Source organism: Amphiura filiformis, chromosome 15 (genome assembly GCF_039555335.1).
Source record: "Amphiura filiformis chromosome 15, Afil_fr2py, whole genome shotgun sequence".
Classification (NCBI taxonomy): Eukaryota; Metazoa; Echinodermata; class Ophiuroidea; order Amphilepidida; family Amphiuridae; genus Amphiura; species Amphiura filiformis.
In genome coordinates, this window is record NC_092642.1 from 12336778 (window position 1) to 12357643 (window position 20866).

The window sequence follows — 20866 nt, forward strand, 5'->3', positions numbered from 1 at the left end:
GGGCCACAGTGTCGCCCTTCCCTTGTATCAATGTCTATCTCCCTATTTTGCTTCCTCCTGCCCCCCCCATGATCAGTCTCCCCACTCCTCCCGTCCCCGGTCCCTACTCTCTCCTCTCGAGTTCTTCTCTTTCTAGTATTTCCGTCTCTCCCTCTCCTCTCTTTCTTCCTCACCCCTCCCACTCTCGCTTGTTCAGTCTCAACTTAAGTATCTCCCTCCCTCCCCCTCATGAAATTTATCAGTATGATCCATGACTGAAAATAAGCTCTGCAAAAATAAACATTTAAAATAAACCCGAGTCTTGCATATAGGCCCAACCAATTATCGGATTAGCTTGCCATGAATAGAATACATTATCTTTGCTCCAATGCAAATTCTTTTGTATTGCATTTCAATATAAAACATGATTACCAAATCACCACTTGTGCAGCGCCTCATTGGGATATTTTAGGCGCTCGTTTCATCGCCAATATGAAAGACTTTTGCTTATAACTTGGCAACATGGTTAGTATATATTTCAATGCAAGACTTTTTACGAGGCACTTACGTCCAAGGCGTAAGTGCATATACCCAAACACAAGTCAATTGAAGCCGTTACAATTTACCACTAATTTAGGACCGTAAAATTTAGACTCTTCTTTTGTCTAGATTGGCACCCAACCGCACATCTCAAGGTTTTATGTAAAAAATCAATATAACTTACTAAAACGAAAACTGAAATTCACGAGCTTCAAATTTTCAGTAACTAACAAAAGGCTAGAATAAAAGATTGGTCATACCTGGGAGACTACCACTTCAGAATAACAATGACTTACAAAAACTATTACGGATACGGAAACAGAAACTGAAAAGATAAAACGACGGATAGTAGTCAAGAGAATGCCACCGACTAATTAATGAGTGAGCGATCAAACAATCAAGCAAGAAAACGATCAGTAAATTAATCAACCAACTAACCTATCTGTCAATGGATCAACATTAGTCAAGCAAGCAATATTAGTGAATCAAGCAAATCAAATTATTCTTTGCAGGTGTGAAACAGAATGGAATAGAGCTAGGTGATATCTTGCTGCCTCAGTGGGCTAAAGGTGATCCTAGGGAATTCATCAGAATGCACAGAGAGGTGAGTGAGAGTTAGTAAAGCAACATATTGTTACTTTGTTCTCAAATCAAAATCATTCCAGGTTGAGGGACATTGTTATGAGAGCTTGATTGATTGAAGTTACCATACATGAAATGTCCATTGATTATGAGTTAAGGAATTGTGATTTGATGTGTCTCAACTTATGATGATATCACACACTAGTTATTTTTACAGTATATAACATTAAATTGTGAGGCAAAGTTGTAGATTATTTTAGGCAATAGAGACATCAAAAATGCAAAAAAACAACCAAAAACAGTATGTCCAATCAGATTCTTTTGTACATGTAAGTAATTGTGATTTTTGTTGCTGTGTAAGTGATGGACTTCAAGTGTGATATAGTAAATAAGAATTTGGTAAATTCTTAGTGTTCAATTCTGTATGGCAGCAACTTAAAGAAAATTGTTACTTTTAATTTGTACAGGCTCTGGAGTGTGACTATGTAAGCCAGCATCTCCATGAATGGATAGACCTGATATTTGGATACAAACAGCAAGGCAAAGAAGCAGCGGAAGCCTTCAATGTGTATCATCATCTCTTCTATGAAGGCAATGTAGATATATATTCCATTGATGATCCATTGAAGAAAAATGCTACTATAGGGTTCATCAACAACTTTGGACAAATACCAAAGCAGGTCAGTGTTTTCTCTTTTGGTTTTAGCATGGGTATTTTGGATGGAAGTTTGCACAAACTAAGCTAATTTTCCATGTTTTTGGCATAACTCTGGGGACACTTGACCCTCAAGCCCCTTCCACTAGGCGTGCACACACGGCTATTCCAGTTGAGATCCGCACACCCCTATATGGAAGACATGACATTAATCTCCCCCAAAGGTGCGTAGATTATAAATGGAATTATCAGTTCAGGTAGCCCGTTTGAAAGTCACTGATAGCAATGCAGTGCTATAATCAAAGCTGACTGTAGTGACAACTGAGCTAGTAGATTGATTTTGAAAAACACAATGCAATTATGTCGAAAAAGAGTAAAAATCCTGTCAGGAGCAGTAGGGTAGCAATCATAAATTTACAAGTCTCATGTGTTAGCCGTAGTTAAAAGACCTTTGCTGTGTCTTCAGCCTTAATTCTATATTACAAGTAAATCCATTACTAAATAAGCATAAGATTTGTACTGTATTTGTGGGCAAATTGTGCTTATTTATCTTGTTTCCTATTGCAGCTGTTTAAAAAAGCTCATCCTGCGAAGAAAGTGAGTAGTCGTGTTGGTGATACAACAGGCTCCATGGTTATACCTATCAAACGGTTGTTCTTCCATTGTTTAGATAGTCTCACTCCAGCATTGCAACCAATCAAAGGTAACTAACTACATACTCAAAGTTACACAATGTACTTGTTTAAGAGGTTGTTTTTGTTGAGTGCTTCATGCATCAGAAGGAGTGTACTTTCTTTCTGTCTTTTTTTTTGTTGCTTACTTTTTTTTGTTTTCTTTCTTTCATCTAATTCTTTGTTATACCTTTGCCATTCTGTTCCTTTTTCCCCTTTGTTTTTTCCTTCTTTCTTCCTGCTTTAATTGCTTTCATTCATTCTGTGGTTTATTATTTTTTGTCATTTTGTTTACCCCTGTTTTCTTTCTATATTCTTTTTTTAATCTCCATTGTTTCTGCCTATACGTTGGTTCGCTTCAAGTTGGTAGTGATGTCAATGCTTTTTTGTGGTTGTGCCACAAGCGTACCGACAAACTGCATGATTAACTTTGCGCACACGATTCGAAACAGCGACTGGCAAAATATGTGCATACGTCACTATCAAACTTGAGGTGAACCAGAGAATAACATGTCTGTTTTCTTCTTTCTTTTTACTATTTGTTTATCTTTAGAAAGAATTATGTCTTTCATAATTAACATAATTTCACCAGGTTCGCCGTCGCAACATGTTTGAATCTGTGCAAGAATCTTTATTTTCAAAGTAATTCTTGTTGAGTGCAAGAAGGCCCTATCTTCAATAGCTGCCAAATGTCATATTTACATATATATATAATATAGAATACAGAAACTGTAAAATATCTACTGGGCAGCTATTGCAGATATGACCTTCTTGTACTACTACTACTAACCCCTCATTATGTTCATTCATTTGTAGAGTTAAAAGGTCCAGTTGGTCAGATATACCAGGCAGAAAGATCCATCCTGGCTGTTGAACAGAACAAGATCCTGATTCCTCCGTCCTATAGTCGCTATTTGGCATTTGGTTATGCTGATCTCAGTCTACGCATCGGGTCGTACGATACTGACAAGGCCACTACTGTGTTTGAGGGAACGCAGAGCGGGGAGGTGAAATGTGCCGCATGTCCTAATGCAAAACTTGTCATTACTGGAGGACTTAATACGGTGAGTCACAATTTGTTATTCTGTTAGATCAAAAAGTATGTTGTATAATTAAATGTCATCAGTGGGCAGTGAAACATCATTGTTTTGTCATAACATATGCTATTCATGTGAAACAAATCATTTATATGTCTTACCAGCTGTGATTGAAGGTTTTATATCTGATCATTTTGCATAAATAAATTACAGCTCCAAGGGAAAAAACCCATTCTGAACTAACTTCAGATACAGCAGGTACTGCTTAATCATGCAATCACAATGGCAAACTGTGATGTGTCATTACTGTTTTTTCGTATGAAAATTGAAATTATACTGACATGTTTGATATTTTGTTAACACACTGTGTGTATGCATTTCTTTAGTCTACTCTGGTGGTTTGGTTCCATGTATACAACCATCTGTCAATGACAACATCGCAAGCCCTTTTTGATCGGCCAAACTCTTTTTCCCACACCATCATCAAGCACAACTTGATACAAGACTAACAATGGGTTAATTAGCTACTTCATTTGCATGTGATTATTATACCATAGAGCCCTCTCATGCTATATTAGTATTGAATGTTCCAGGATGGAACTTTCTTGTGGGACGTCTAAAAGCCAATCAGAGATGGTGTTAATGTTAAAATTGGTAGACAGGTAGTATGGAGTGAATGGAATCGACAACGGAGGAGATATTTATGCAACTCCTTACCTGTATATTCCTTTGAAAATACATTACCTCTTTGTTATTTCATGTAGGTTGTACATGTATGGCAACTAGAGACAGGCAGAGAACGTTCCAAGCAGCTGACCCTCAAACAGGCTCTCTATGGTCACGCAGATGTAGTGACATGTCTAGCAGTGTCAGCGTCATACCACATCATAGTCAGTGGATCTCGAGATCAAAGCTGTATGATATGGGATCTCAACAGGCTAGTCTTTGTTAGACAGTTACGAGATTTAGGAGCACCAGTGTCTGCTGTGGCTATCAACAATCTCACTGTAAGTTTAGTTCTTTCAGGTTAAAGGTTAAAATGTGGCATCCACTGTGAAATAAACATACTATAGAAAGGCACCGTCTTTATGAATTATCTTAGTCTAGGCCGCAGGCACTTAAAGCCTTAATCTAAGATTTTGGTCAAATTTTAATCTGGTTTTTCTTTGCCAAATATTATTCTGATCATTTTAAGCCAAACTAATGAGGAAGAAAACTCATGTACTATCTTAGCTGTTTTTAGCTGCTTAATTATAACTTTCGATTCAAACTTCCTCTGTTGTCCTGAAAACACAATGAATCCAATTAGGTGTAAGTTGAGACATGTGTAAACATTACAAATGTGCCAAAAATCAGGTGTGAAAAAAAAATGACCAAACCCATTTTAAATGATCGCACATTATGGCTTTAACATAGATGACATCATCAAGGGGGGACACTTCAGTGCCAATTAATCTTTGTCTGCTCAGTCGCACCTGCATTATCCATCCTGTGTTGAGGAGTTCATGCAGTATACCCCAGGAGCAGAAGAAGAATGATGAAACATTGAGTTGATAAAATAATTGGAATAAATTGAAACAAGATGGTTTGGGATGAATATTTGATACCTTTAAAAACAACTGAAAATTATCACTTGCGTGAGCTTTCAACTTGACCACTCTTGTTTCTATGTTAAATTTGTGTGAATGTCACCAACACATCATGGTATTGGTGATGTCATTTGGCCAATGAGCACAGAGCGGCAACATTGGCTTTCAGAGTATGCCGCTGCTGCTTGCAGAAAAGTGTAAAGGGCATGATGAAGTGTCACGCCACTCAGCAGCAAGCAGCATGCAGTTTGAAACCAGCATTACACTCCCTTGACAGTTCTGATTGCGGACTACTAATTTTGAAGGTATCATTTCTATATCATAGCACTATTTTGTGAAATGCCTAAATATCAGTTGATATTTTGAATTTTGTTTTACAGGGTGATATAGCAACTTGTGCAGGTGTATATTTATATTTATGGAGTATCAATGGTGATTTAATTGCAAGTGTCAATACATCAACAGGAAGAGATCAACTCATTCTATGCTGTGCCATGTCAGAGGTAAGCCAGTCATTCAAACTAGAGTCAAATTTATTAGTTCTAGTCCATTTGAAACAGCACTTAATGTGGATGTTTCAAAATCTGTCAGATTTCTTTCTCAACACTGATGTTGTTGTTTGTTTACAACTCGTTGTTGCTCAGCAACATGTTTGCCGGTTGGTTTCTTCTTCAGAAGATCATCAAACATGTGAGTTAGGTTATATTGCCCCTCGTCTCTGTTCATGGTGGTGCCTTGCTGCCTGATTTCATATGGCAATCACTTAAATTTTGTGATCAAGGGTTTGTCTTGCAGCCTGATTTTCAAACTGATTGCAACAAAGATGAATGATAAATAGTGAAATGAACACCATCAAATAGGACTACTATTCCAGTTGAAATACATAGCACCCCCCCCATCTCCCACACAAAGGATGCAGATTTCAAATTGAGCCACTTATTTGAAGTTCCTGGAAGATTACGGTCATGTCTTCCACAATGGGGATGTATGGATTTCAACTGGCATAGCACATAATTTACATTGAATTTGAGAATTGCATGTGTCATGGTGGTATCTGTTCAATTTTGGTTCACTACAATTTACAACATTGAAAATAATAATTTAATACCATACTGTACAAAAATATCAATTTTGATTTGATGTGACAATGATTTGATATAACAATCATCTAAAGTCCTTCAATGTTTGGCAGGAATAAAAAAAAAAGATCAAATAAAGAGCAAAGTTTATGCTTCATTTCTTATCCAAAATGACTGCTCAACAGAAACTGTTTCTAACACTAAGTTAGAAAATAAACTTGGTTTGTATTATTCTGTGACATACTTGCAGCAAAATGAAATCTAAATCTTTTGTATACAATTGCTGTAAATAGGGAGAAAAAAAATTCTTTGTTTTCAAAAGTTTGGCTATTTTGAAAAATTGGCAAAGTGCCAAATCTCTTCCCTGAAGTAATTCAATGGGATTTGGAGATGACAAAAAAAATTGCAAATCAAAAATTCTTTTTGGAAAAAAAAATTCAAACTTGGCAAGTATAAGGTTTTCTTATCAATACACACATCCTATATCATTTTCAAGGAATTCAGTGCATGATAAACCCATTGTAATAGAAAACCAAGATATTTGTTAATGAACTTACCTCTTGGCTTGTGAAACATCTTCAATCACTTCTTGGCTGTGTTTATTCTCTGGAAATAAATTAGGTGCGCCAAATAGACCCAATTTTGGCTCAAAATTCTTCAAATCGACTAATTATGATACATAATTGCAAATTTGTGTACACTAAGTCTAATTTTAACTGGGTCAAACACTGTTCCTTTTGTACATAACCCTGGTACATAACTTTTTTTTTCACGCAAGTTTCTTAATAAATTTGTTGTGGTCATCTTTGCAGCTGGTAGAATGGGATCCAATGAATGTCATATTAACAGGGTCAAGTGATGGTGTTGTTAGGGTAAGTGATTCTTTTGTTTATCAAACTAGTAATAAAGCCCAAGTGGACTAAAGTATGTTGCACCCACAGTTGCACTGACCTACAACTGCCTGTAATTTACTTCAACAAGTGGATCAATTTCAAAACGTTTATTGAAGTGAGGCTGAAACTTTCCTTGTTAGATTCTTAAGCTTAATTTATACTCCATCGCTGAGCGACGTGTGATTGGTATTTGACCAATAAGGTAGCATGCTTTTCCCAACACAACAAAAAACACACTACCTCGTTGGCTAGAAACCAATTGCTCCTCACTCAGCGATGGAGTATAAATTCAGCTTTACTATCATAAAAGCTCTGCTTGCAAAGAAAAGAACAAATTGGTTAGTTCTGCTTTAAAATATGTCTTAATAGTTTAGCTAATTCTTGAATATCAAGAAGCTGTAAATTAATAAAGAAGTTAATTGAAACAAGGTAAGAGACTCAACCTTGTTTGTTTGTTCTTTACATACATACATTATGTGCATTTGCAAAGCGCCTCTACATCAAAAACAAAGCAGTTAAAACTTACTTGCTTAAATTCTATTTCCATAGATGTGGAGTGTTGAATACGTCCAGATCCCAGACATCTCAAACTCAAAGCGATCATCCGCCTCCAACATCGGTCAACTCACAGATGACCTAGCCGTGAAAGTCACCCTATCAGATGACGAAGACAGCGAAAACGAAAGCAACAGCTCAGATAGTGCTGTTTGTAGCAGAGGCTCATCCCCAGGTAGGGGGAGAATGGACCAGAGAATGTCGGACTCAAGCCCGGAAGGTCTTGATGAAGCCGATGTACTTAGCCCAGACAGTGGGAAACAAACAGGCACCCCCGGTACTAGTCAAGAGGGTAGCCCTGCTGATAATATAGCCCAAGGTGGCAGTACAGGACATCCAGGTGGACCCTGGCAACTCAATCCTCCTCACCAGAGGAGAATATCTGGTGGTAAGCGTAGTCCGGATGGCAGTAGTAGCCAACCGGATGCGCCATCATCGATCCTTGCCAATAATAACGGAGATGTGTGCAATAGTAATTTTATGAGTGAAAGGACTAGGGACCAGCAATCAGGCAGCAATGCCAGTAGTCAATTAGGTAGCGATTATGAGGGTAGTCAGAATGGAAGCAGATCTCTTAGTCTTAGCAGTAGCGTCCCTGAGATTCATAGTGGCGGTCATCCCATTAGTGGACTTGATCTCAAGACTCCTAGCCCACTGCTGAGAGGAGAATATGTGATGATTGGTGAACAGGATTTGGCCAATTTGCAGGAGGATATAGACAAGAAGGAAATGTTGTCAGCCGCCCACAGGAATAAGCTCAAACCAGGTAAGTCACATCACTTGTTTGGTCACATTGACTTATTTGTTCATAATGTATGCCATTTTTGATATAATCTTTGTGACTTTGAGTTCCATAGACCTTTTCAAACTGAGTCATTCCGATAAAACCTGAAGCACAAAATAATATCCCCTATCGCGTGCGCATAAAAGTACCTCTTCAGCATTATGTACAGTGCAAAGTTCCAATGTGCAACAGACATCATAAACTATGATGAACTTTTGACGGTCAATTATGGACGAGAGAGGTACTTTTGCTGGTGGTATGTCTTGTGAAGAGACTGACTTGTGGAAGAGGTGATGCATCAAAACAAACATTCTGTTTCTTTCCATTAGGATCTTATAGAGTACTGAAGTGATGACGTCACAAAAAACTTTTTTTGCATTTCAGCGTTTTCATGACCATATTTCAGTAGAACATGATGAAAAACATCCACAGTCCAAATTTGGTGGGAATCAGATCATGAGGGCTCGAGATATGGCCGCATGAATACCTAATTAGCCCCATTGAAATCAGTGTAAATTGGCCTGGTTCCAAACAGTTATGAACAGTTATATATTGGCATTAACTTTTTGATTGAATAATGTTTGTAATTGTTTGTAATCGGAAACAACGAACCTTGTTTACTGAGTTGTAATTGTTGTAAGATTTATAAATTAGATATAAAAGTTCAAACTGGACATTTAACCCTCTACCTTAATGTCCACTGTCATCTGTCATATCAAATTGATTCCCAGGGGTGCATGCCTGCATCAGTAAGAACATCCCAATTCCAGAAATGCATTTTTGTATGTAATTGTCTATTTATGTTCTGAACCTGAATGTCTATTGCTCAAGACAGATCAAGACATTTTATGGGCAGAATTATCAGCCTTTAACTTTTACTGGAGTAATTGAAAACTACAAAAGTTGCACTTCTTTGAATTCAAGTCAACAGTCCAGGTGTGTAATGTAAGTTCAGCATGACATTAGAAGAACTGCTACCACCCCAAAATGTTCAGATTAGGGTAGGTTTTAGGATTAAATTATAGCCTGGATTGTTGTTGGGTTGGTTTTTTTTACAAATTAATTCCAATATAAAATGTTACAAAAATTGAAAGTTGAATCATCTAATTGGCTAAATCAAAATATTCATGAAAAATCAGTATTTTAAATGGTTGTAACAAGTGCAAGTGATTATAATATGCGACCTGCTACCACGAAATCAGCGTAAAGTTGCCACGACTTAATGCTCCTTTTGTTGAGTTGGTAGTTTCGAGATATTTGGTCTGACTAAGTTGATGTTCTTTGTTTACCGCCACCTGTAAAAGCCAGTAGTATTATCCTTTGTGAATGGCCCATTGTACCCCCATTCACAAAGGACATAGAGACATACTTAGTGGCTTTAACAGGTGAGTGAACACCAACGCAGTAGCCAGGGCGTTTTGAGTGACTAACACCTTGCAACTTTACGCTGATTTCATGGTATAGCCAAAATATTAAATTCTCGATCATGAGAGCCAACTTGGGTACGCACAGTTATTTGCGCCGAGCGTACTACGCAAATACCGGCGCTTACGGCGCAAACACAGCTTTTGAGAATTGACCAATCACACGATCGTTGCTAGGCAAGGTCAAGATTCGGTCATGCAGGTCGCGCGATCGTGTTATTCTATGAAAAGTACGCTGACACAGAAGGTACATCCTCTCATGATCGAGAAATTGTTATTTTGGCTATAGCAGGTCACATATAAGATTAAAAGTGACGTAGTGCAGGAAAAATAATGACGTATTAGGCCAAATGAACGGAGCTTTACATATTTTTAGCACTGATGTTTCCTCCCTTTGTCAATTTTTCATATGAAAACAATACCCAATGATAATTGTATAGTTCTATTCTTCATGTTTAATCTATTCCTAAATCCTAAAAAATCCCAATATTTTATGTTTGTATCCTGAAAACATCTAATTCTTTAAATATATATAATTCAACAGGTTTCAAGTGGCAAAGGCAACTGCTATTCCGTAGCAAGCTGACAATGCATACAGCGTTTGAGAGGAAAGACAATGCACATCCGGCCGCCGTCACTGCACTGGCTATATCAAAGTAAGTTTTGAGTGTATTCAGCCCATCAAACACAAAAATGGTTTTGTTGAAATGTTATAAAATGGGTTTACTCAAAATGCTTTAAAATAGCTTTTTAAAATCAGATTAATTCAGGGGTGTGAGAGTTACTCTTTTCAGCCCATATTTGTCGATTTTACGCTGTTTTTCAGCTTTTTTTTAGTGATGTTCCTCTTGGTCGGTCTGTGGCCTCTCACACCCTTGGGTAATAATATATAAACTTAAGTTAATGAAATGTTTTAAAACTTTTGTTGTTGTATATCTGGACCTCTGGTGAGACCAGTACACATGTATTGAAAGGCAGAATAGCCTAAAACTTCAGATTATTGCCCAATATGATAATACTTAGCACATATCTTCTCTTGGTACCTTGTCACTGAAACAGTTAGTCTTCCATTTGCAATGCATTAAACATTAAGCTTTTATCACACTTTCTAGGGACCATATGAAGATATATGTAGGTGATGAGCGAGGGCGTGTATACAGCTGGTCAGTTGCTGACCAACCAGGCAAGACCATGGCTGACCATTGGGTGAGGGATGAGAGCGGTGACAGCTGTAATTCATGCGGTGTCAGGTTCACGTTTGCAGAAAGACGACATCATTGTAGGAACTGTGGCAAGCTGTTTTGTGCCAAGTAAGTTGTGTAAAAAAGTCAGGAAAAATTGATTATCAAGTATGCATATTGACTAAGAGGTACTTATACCATTCATCAAATTACTTCAGCTGTGCCCTTTTCAACTTTTCTAGGCAGTGTTGACATGGTGTCTTTGGAGAAAAAGGTTTCCAATTACTGAGACCTAACTTTTTTCAAGGTGCAAAATTAACCATAGGGCATGCTGTTTTACTGCTGCATTCAGAAATTGTAATCATCCCAACAAATCGTAAACATTATTTCTGATTTTGATTGTCAGGTGACATCGGATGCAAACTAGTATTTTTAATTTGGTCTCCTATTATAGTTACATGGATTTGTCAGTGATCAAGATGATTATGTATGTCTATGATTTAATGTCAGTTTTGTTTCTTAAACTCACACATCATTATTTCCACTATTTATTGACATGTTTCAGGTGCAGTCGCTTCGAGTCGAAAATAGTGCGTTTACACATCCACAACCCAGTGCGTGTCTGTCAAGGGTGTTACAGGACCCTAAACCAGGGGATGTAAGCCGCCTGTGAAAATTCTGTCGTGCCAAAGTAAACAAAAGATTGGTATCTATATATAGGATGTCTTCTGTCTGTCACATATTTGTAGCTATACAGGAAATTTGAGCGTGCGTGATGAGTTGGAATGTACGTGCGCCCTCTTTTTGCAATACCAAAGACGATAGATTGTATTATTTACTTCAGTGCGGGTGATTTGTACACTTTGGGACGATATCTTTGACGACGAAGGTTGTGATAGGATATTGGTATAGTTTGCAAACTGCAATTAATATGCAGTGCCTTTTGGCATCCACATTTGCAGATGTTGACAAAATAAAGACTTATTTCCATCTAGTGTCAGCTATATGTGGTGACATAGGAAGGTATTGCTCAACTCCCTGTTAAAAACGTAAATAGTCATGGTGTCATGTAAATTTAAGAAACGCAATGTACAATAGTCGCCTTTTGTTTTTATGTGAACTTTGTATTATTTCTCAAGACATCCAAGTCTATAGTCTGATCAGCACTAAATAGGCGAGAATTATTTCACTTTTGTTACTACACCAGAAAAGCATATCTCTTTTTGGTCAACCATGTATTTGGTTTAAGTTTGTTTGTATAGAATGAAGCAAAATACACTTTAGGTAATCCGTCTTTTTAATTTTATAGCTGCAATATCACCAAGCATGACTCAATCTATTAACATTGACATCAATCTAATGTAATAAGAGCCGTCAATTTGGTGCTGATCAGAGTATAAAGGGCAGCGGTTCTTGAAATGCCCTCCTTCAGTAACTTAGTTACCCAATGGACGACCATTGTACATAGAACTTATTTCCATGAACAAAAATTGTCACATCCTTATTTTTATTTTTTGCACCATACTGCAATGTATAAATTTGTTAGCAAATCTAAATGCTTCCTCCTGTATTATGGTCAATTCTTGTTTGTATATAGATAGAGTATATCTAAAGAACTTTACTTTTAACAACTTGGACGCAAGACAAAGGTTCAGATGTGTCTGATAGTACACATGAGTTTTTTTGTATAATTACAGACAGTTAAAGGGGAATTCAGATATTTAAGATCAAGAGTGGTGATATATGTATGTTTGATACAAACCAAATATATGACACAAAACCTGTATAAGTCAGTGTGGAGGAAGAGCACAGATTATGCTCATTATAATGATCTCAAAATGTCAGTACGCTAGAATTGAATGGGTACCCTTCGTAATTATTGTCAAGTTAACTTAATTTTGCTAATCGATCAATTTGTGGAGTAGCAGTTTGGTATAACATTACTTCTTTTAGTACAAAATTGCAAAATATATATATACATTACATTACAGAATTTTTTCCTGAACTAACACTAAAGAAATAAATTGTCTGCATACTTAAATTGTCAGCAAGTGTTTTATAAGGCTGTTGTATGCAGATGATGTGCAGTGTAAAGCTGCTATATCTTCTTTGTATGCCGCACATGACTACTAATAGAGATGCATGTTGATCTGCATACTTTAATTGTCAGCAAGTGTTTTATAAGGCTGTTGTATGCAGATGATGTGCAGTGTAAAGCTGCTATATCTTCTTTGTGTGCTGCACATGACTACTAATAGAGATGCATGTTGATCTGCATACTTTAATTGTCAGCAAGTGTTTTATAAGGCTGTTGTATGCAGATGATGTGCAGTGTAAAGCTGCAATATCTTCTTTGTATGCCGCACATGAGAGAGATGCATGCTGAGCTGCTATTATTATGTAATTTGTACTATCCAACAATGATAACATTCCATTGGGGATAACATTCCATTTGGGAAAAGGGAAAGTATAGAGATAGGTATTACTTAGACATATATGAGCCTTTGTGTTGTGTCCAGTGTTGCAGTTTGTAAACTATGTAATGATAGTTTAAACACAGATATAGCAATGCAAGATATTGTATGTGTATGGTTATCAAGATTAATGTAAGAGTTCTGGGTTTGTAAGCACAGGTGGTTTTCCTGTTTAATGTGTTCACATGTAACAACCTCCTACAAAGTGGCATTGGGGGAAGGGTAAATTCAGAAGTTGTTTATGGAAATGCAACTCATCAAATTATGTTAAAAATTGTTCAATAACAAATGAATTTCTTAATGAAAGCTTTAGTTTTATTTGATTAACAAAGTGATGATTTGTAATGTACATCATTTATTAAAAGCTAACAATTTTAATCTGAAATATATTTGGGAAGTCAAAACGGTAACTTTGTTCTTGTGTTACTAAAGGCAAATCATAATATATGTTCTGGTGTCTTATGTTGTGAAATGATTTGGTGTTTGAAGTGTTACGGCACATTATCTGTGGCATCATGTCAAATAGATCAGAAAAAGTGATATATTTTTTTCTTCCAACGTTTTCAGTTATTATTTCTCATACAGATATCAATTTAGGGAACAACCCAAAACGTTGATGATGTCCTATAAAGGAAACTAGTTTGGTTAGCAAGGGAGAGGGTTAAAAATGTTGATTACGGTTCTCCTATGCCCTTAAAAAACATCAATGTTTTTTTTGACCCAGAAGGGATTTTTGTTACAGAAGGGATGACGGGGGGTGTTGGCTATGAAACAGATCTAGTTAAGTTTATGGGACATCATCAATGTATTGAGTTGTTTTCTAAATGTATGTGTAGTTCCTCGCTAACTAACTTCAAATGCTGTACACTTCAAAGTAAAGCTGTACTGGGTATATCTAATAATTCAGGTACTGTAGTTAGCAGGTAGATCCCAGATTAGTCAGCCCTGTGTGTTATACTATTCCAGTTGAAATCCATACCCCCTCCCTAGACTGCTTCCCTCAGTCATCAACCGTCTGGATTGACGACTGAGAAAACTGTGGAAAAAAAGTGACGGATTTTGCAACAGGATTCCTGTGGCATAGAGCATGCGCAGTTGTGTCCAAATTGACCTTTTGACCGAGTTTGTTGTTTTTAGAAGTTCAGAGCGCGATCTTGTCACAGCGGTGCGGTACAGCGATGCGGTACACGGGCGCCGCTAGTCGGTCGCGCTACGGCGCACAACCAAAATCGCATTGAATAGTTTTCAGAAGTCCGTCATGATATGGACGGTAAGATAATCAGTCGTCACTACGAAGCATGCAGTACAAGCAAAGTGTAGACAGCTGATTGGAATTAGTATGGGTGACTCTAGTTGAAATTAATACCCTGTGTGCAGGAGATTAAGTCATGCCTTTCACATGGGGTGTATGGAGATCAACTGGAATAGCCTGGTTTTGGAAATCCACCATATTGGATTGGTATGCATGTGGACCAAAATAATGTACCGTGGCATTTATTTTTTTATGAAAGAAGGAAATAAATCAAACAATAACTTTGGTTTTAGGGACCAACCCAAAAGATAGATGACATCCTGTAAACCCAACTAGTTTGGTTTCACAGCTGACCCATTCCATCCCCGTAACAAAACCGAAAATGGGTCAAAATAACATTGATGTGTTTTTTTAAGAGAGCAGGAGAAACGTAATCAACATATTTATAGGACGTCATCGATCTTTCAGTTTGTTCCCTTACAGCATGAGTGTTAGTAAGGTTTGCTTACGTGCATAACATGTTACATCGAAAATCCAAAATTTACTGTGCCCATGGGGCAATAATCAGGAGGTAGTCTTCTTTCCCTTCCATGAGTGACAATCAAAAATAATTTATTAGTTAGCCCAGTGGAAATTACATGGATATTGCCCGGGTGTCACTCCCATTGTGGCCTGTACACCATCCGCGATAATAAAAACGTGTAAAAAGGGTAGGCACGATACGCGCGTATCGTGTTCAGGGTGTCAAAAACATGAAAAATTGGGGGAAAAAGGGTAGCGCAATTGCTAATACGCAGAAATGAAATTTAGGGTTTGCAATGTGATGTAAGGAATAAAATCCCTGTTAAAGGTGTGAAAACAGGTGCATGTTAACTATTTAGGGTATCGTTTTAGCTAATGGTTAAATCCTTGTTTAGGGTGTTTTTCAAAAGTGGATTATCGCGGATGGTGTACAGGCCACAATGGGAGTGAACCCCCGGGTATATTGCAAATGATTTGGTTATTTGTCTTTATATATTATGTCTTATTGGGCTATTCCAGTTGAAATCTGTATACCCCCTGGATGGAAGTCATGACCTTAATCTTAATCTTCCACACAGGGAGTGTGTATTTCAAATGGTTACCTGAATAGGTGACTCCCATTTGAAATTGACACTCCCTGTATGGGATATTAAGGTCATGTCTTTCAACTGGAATAGCCCATTTTCTATTTCCCACCAAGAGTCTGCTGTATTATAGTGTGTATAGAAACTTTATTTGTATATTTTATTTATTAATTTCACAATATCTTCCTTATTTTGTTGTATTCTTTAAGTGGACTCAAACACCTTGGATTCAATTCATCAAAGCTGTTGACTAGGTTATCAAAAGCAAGTGACGACAAAGGTTACTAATTCTCATAATGTAATATATGATGCGATCAAGCAAAATCAGTCAGAACTCGGAAATATTACATTTTCAGTTTCTTATAGGATAGTAAAAAGCATTTACAAAGCTGGATTTTGCAGAAAACACCATTGAAATTGAGCAAACAGTTCCAAAGGTACAAGCAATTAAAGAGTTACCAAAACAAGAGGAAACAAAAGGAAATGTTTCCTTTGTTTGGCTATATCTCAAAATCAATATTTCTGAGTTCCGACTGATTTTGCTTGATCGCATCACATATTATGTTATTGTAACAAATCCTATCAAATCCTATTTGTTTCAATTGTAAATTTTTGTTGAAACTTTCGATGGATTTTGCTAGAGATAATACTCTGAAGTTTGGTTGATGTCCAAATGGAAGAATATCCCTGGTTAAGGTGTACTTTATAAACTGCATTTGTAATTAGAATGTTAGCTCTTTGTTTGAAGCAATAAATTATGGGAATATTTTAGGGCAACAGCAATTTTGTTTGCAATTTGACAAATAGAATTGAACTGTTACGTGCAAGAAGGTTGCATCTTATCATCATTATACACTTCTAACCATCTTGCATCTAGCAGCACTCCATAGTGCCACCTGACACGACTGAGAGAGAGAATCTATGAAATACACAACCCACTACTTCAGCATCATGTTTGTATTGGATGATCTGAACACGCATAAGTACTTTATTTTTTTTTTAATATATGGCTGGTCCATATATTCAATACATCTTGAATCAAATTTCTGTTCAATATTTTTTAGTACAGCTAGGGTATTGGTATATGGGGTTTTCCTTCATGTAAGGGTTCATACATAGAATAGAGTGATTGTCAAGACATCATTATTCATTTCAGAATTACACAGCTGTATAAGCAATCAATGATGTCCTGACAATTACAGGCTAACTATGTGTCATACTTACCCAATGCATGAGGGATGTGCCATGTTATGTTTTTACTTTTTAGATAAGCAATTTTTGTAAGGCTTGAATTAATATACATTCCATATGAAGACAAGGTACAAGTAAAAAAGTAAGCGTACAAGTGTGCCACCAAGGTTAATATATAAGAGCACACAAATAAAGTGCATAATAATATTATACTATGTGAACGGTGAAGCTTAACAAACATGCAGGTTATCTCAAGATGATTAATACAACCGGTAAACGATTTCTAATATTGCAGCAGAAATATAACACTAAAGTTGAGCATTGTTTTTGTTTTGTTTTTTTAATCTAAAGGGTTTAATGCAAAGATTGATCTTGTGAATTGCAAGTTATGTAAATAATAATTGTTATCTTAATCTTGCAATAGTCAAGTGAAATAACATTGAAACTTTCACATGAATGGGAACAAGTCCTTTTTATACGCACACCTAGCAGTATGGTTATGGAGGTGCATTACACTGGTACCAATTAGTGGTTATATTCATAAAGCACATGAAGAATTTCCTTTTAATGTTTGATGTAACTAGCGTGCCCCAGAAAGTTATATGCAGTCTAACCTCTTTTATGTGGCCATGATGGGATCAAGAATTGGCTGGATAAGTATAAATCCATATAAGTGAGCTATGTTTAGCTATGCACTGAATGTCCAAAGTGCTCAAATTAGGACCAAAAATAATAATAATAATAATAATAAAGAAACATTTATGAAGCGCTTAAAACATAAGTCGCTAAGCGCTTTACAAAGTATGCCCTAATACAAAATTATACAACAAATTACAAGTACAACAAATATGATATACCGGTAGCGATTTACAAAGCATAGGCCCTTAATACAAATTTTACATATCAAAATAACATAAACTACAGGAAGCATCAAACATGATTATAGCGATTTACAAAGCATACAAAATTACATATCAAATAACATCAAAACTACAGCAAGCATGACTTTGAATATGGGGTCAGTGCACTCCTATGAAGATTACAGAGCTGAATAACAGAGACATGCGTATAAGTGGTCCGGATAAGGGAGGTAGGACTGTATGTTTTTCCATCAGTCCGGTTTTAGGTAGTCATTTTGCCCAATTAAATCTTCATTGGGTTAGTCCGGTTGAACTCCATACACCCCTGTGGAAGACATGACAAAGATGATATGACCTTAATCTCCCACACAGGTATATATTGGAAGATTAAGGTCTGGTCTTCCATAGGGGTGTATTGATTTCTACTGGAATAGCCCAATGGTTCCACCAATTTCATTTTTAAGCTTACACCCACTGTATGGCAAGCTATTATTTTCATATCTATTTATTGTCATGTGATATGGTATCTCACGCCGTTATGTTGAAAAGTATGAGATGAGTGGACCAATGCCAAGAAAAATTTGTATCCCTCTTTATAAAATGCAAGTAATGTGTGGATTTTACTATAAAATGTGCAAAGTATTGGAAGCCAAAATATATTGAATAGCACTTTTAAATGTATCCCAGTATCAGCCACATTGTAATGCTTATGTAATGTCCTGGTCTCATGATAACATACGGGTCCAAAAGTCAAAATGTATTTGGGTTTTTTACACTAGAATTAAGAAATACTGGTGTTCTTCAACCAAAATTGTCTTTATCAATCAAAGTCGGACTAACAAGACTACTGATTCCTGTTATGACTGTTAACATTGTAATCTACATATAATGGGCTATTCCACTTGAAATCCATACTCCACCCTATGGAAGACATGACTTCAATATCCCACACACACTATGAACCACGATGCTCTCATCCCAGCGGCATAGTTCAATAACCTTTAAGTTTTTGTACCCAAATTTTCAAAGGTCATTTTCAAATGTGCAATGAAATTTATCTTATTTTGTAGACTGTATCTATCAAAACTTGCTGGTGGGATTTTCCATTAAGAATGTTTTGGATGGGCTATTTCAGTTGACATCCAGACACCCCTATGGAAGACATGACCATAATCTTCCAAACGGAGTGTGAATTTGAAATGGGTTACCTAAACGGATGACTCCACTTGAAATCTACACCCCCATGTGTGGGAGATAAATGTCATGTCTTTCATAGGGGGTGTATGGATTTGTATTATCTGGAGTAGTCTGATGTGGTGTAAATTGCCATATATGGGCTGGGTCGTTAATGTCAGAGAAAGCAAAGTTGCTCAAATGTGCGGGGAGCCTCAGCATGTCAGTCATGTCTCAAACCTGAACTTTTAAAACACTTTATAGCCATTTAAAAGTGAAATATTATTTAAAACAATAAATTAAATAGGACTAAATTGTACCGATGTCAATTAAACTTTGTTCAGCAATGCACACAGTAAGAGTAGACTAGTTCCTGAGGAAAGAGAGATGCAAATGTAGTAAGTGATGTTGTTGCATACATGTAGGTAGAATTCTTAACAAAGGAACATATACATTTAGAGTTGCCGTTTTCATCACAATCACTAAATATGTGGGATTAATTCATATCATATCATGCCAGAACTTAGCGTCGTTGGGCAGGAAAAACCTGTGTCGTTGGTCCCTGAACATGTTTAAAGCTAAAACTACTATGTAACCTGTTGGCAGTTTTGTTTTAAACATGTTCAAGGGCTGCAAGTACATAAGAGGTTTTTCCTACCGAACGATGATAGCATCTTTTTATTTCATTGTTAGTTACGACTTTTTTGCATCCTAGTGGTGATCTATTTAGGGCTCAGTGCAGCACTTCTCATCTCCAGTTTGGCAATTTTGAAAATAATTTAGGCCTTTATATATAAAGGCTGTTTCACTGGTGTGTGGTTTTATTGTGGTCAGTTGAAATGAACATGTAGTTGTTGTCACGGGAAACGCCATTATATTCTGAAAATTTGGGTACAAAGATTTTCGCCAAAATGGAGATGGTTAATACTAAATGAATTGTTGTGCTGAGCCCTTGATATGTACATGTAATGGGCTGGGCTATTCCAGTTGAAATCCATACACCCCCTATGAAAGTCATGACCTTAATCTCCCACACAGGGTGTGTGAATTTCAAATGAGTCGACCTGAACGGGTGACTTGAATTGAAATTCACACGCTGGGAGATTAAGGTCATGACTTTCATAGGGGTGTATGTATTTCAAGTGGAATAGCCCAATATGTCATGAAGATGGGAAACATGTAGCATAAGGTTACAAGGTCTTGAGTTGCAACCAAACTGTTAGGAAATATAAGTATGTTTTTTTGGGTTTTTTTTGGTTTCTTGATATTTTTTTAATTCATGTTTAAAAACGAATGTGGGAAAATAATGAGGTTTTATTGTGGGGGGTGTTTTGCCTTTAAATGGCTGTGGAAAATACTTCTGGGTTAAGATTTGACATGCACTGAAGTTCAAGCAAATGTGTGCAGTACTGTACAGAAAATTGTTGGAAATATATTTGCATTTTATTTATTCACTTCCAGTTATTAGCAACTGCCCACCACAAGTTGTGTGTGCACTGCCAGGTGAAAAAGACAGAATAAGGAATATTTTCAGCCCTGTTTTGCAAGAGTAATTTTTGTTAGATTTTTTGTTATTTTTTGTGATGGATGAAAAATAAAAGGAAAATGGAACAAAGTTATGAATGAGGTAACATGATGTGTTAATGCATCCCAGGTACTATTGCTCGCAAAGAGATCAAACTTATAAGTGTTGCCATGTTAGACATGTCCAGTTGCCTTGTTGCATAAATTATATCTATTTTCAGTTCATTCAATAATTCCCTACAACTCAAAACTTGTACATGTTTTTTGTATGAATGGCTCAGTGTAACCATGGTAATACTCCATGGTGTAACCTTTGT

The 20866-nt window shown here is 36.7% G+C and overlaps 1 protein-coding gene across 1 annotated transcript in view; it reads left to right on the plus strand.

Annotated features, from left to right (window-relative positions):
• The window catches only part of LOC140170718 (WD repeat and FYVE domain-containing protein 3-like), a 167808-nt gene extending 148927 nt beyond the window's left edge, over positions 1-18881 (plus strand). The window contains exons 61-71 of the mRNA XM_072193953.1: positions 1032-1123; positions 1569-1781; positions 2324-2459; positions 3244-3491; positions 4229-4471; positions 5434-5556; positions 6945-7004; positions 7575-8346; positions 10333-10444; positions 10901-11098; positions 11535-18881. Of these exons, the coding sequence (XP_072050054.1) occupies positions 1032-1123; positions 1569-1781; positions 2324-2459; positions 3244-3491; positions 4229-4471; positions 5434-5556; positions 6945-7004; positions 7575-8346; positions 10333-10444; positions 10901-11098; positions 11535-11631 (2294 nt within the window). The 3' untranslated portion in view covers positions 11632-18881. The remainder of the gene's footprint in view (positions 1-1031; positions 1124-1568; positions 1782-2323; positions 2460-3243; positions 3492-4228; positions 4472-5433; positions 5557-6944; positions 7005-7574; positions 8347-10332; positions 10445-10900; positions 11099-11534) is intronic.
• The last annotated feature ends 1985 nt before the right edge of the window (positions 18882-20866 follow it).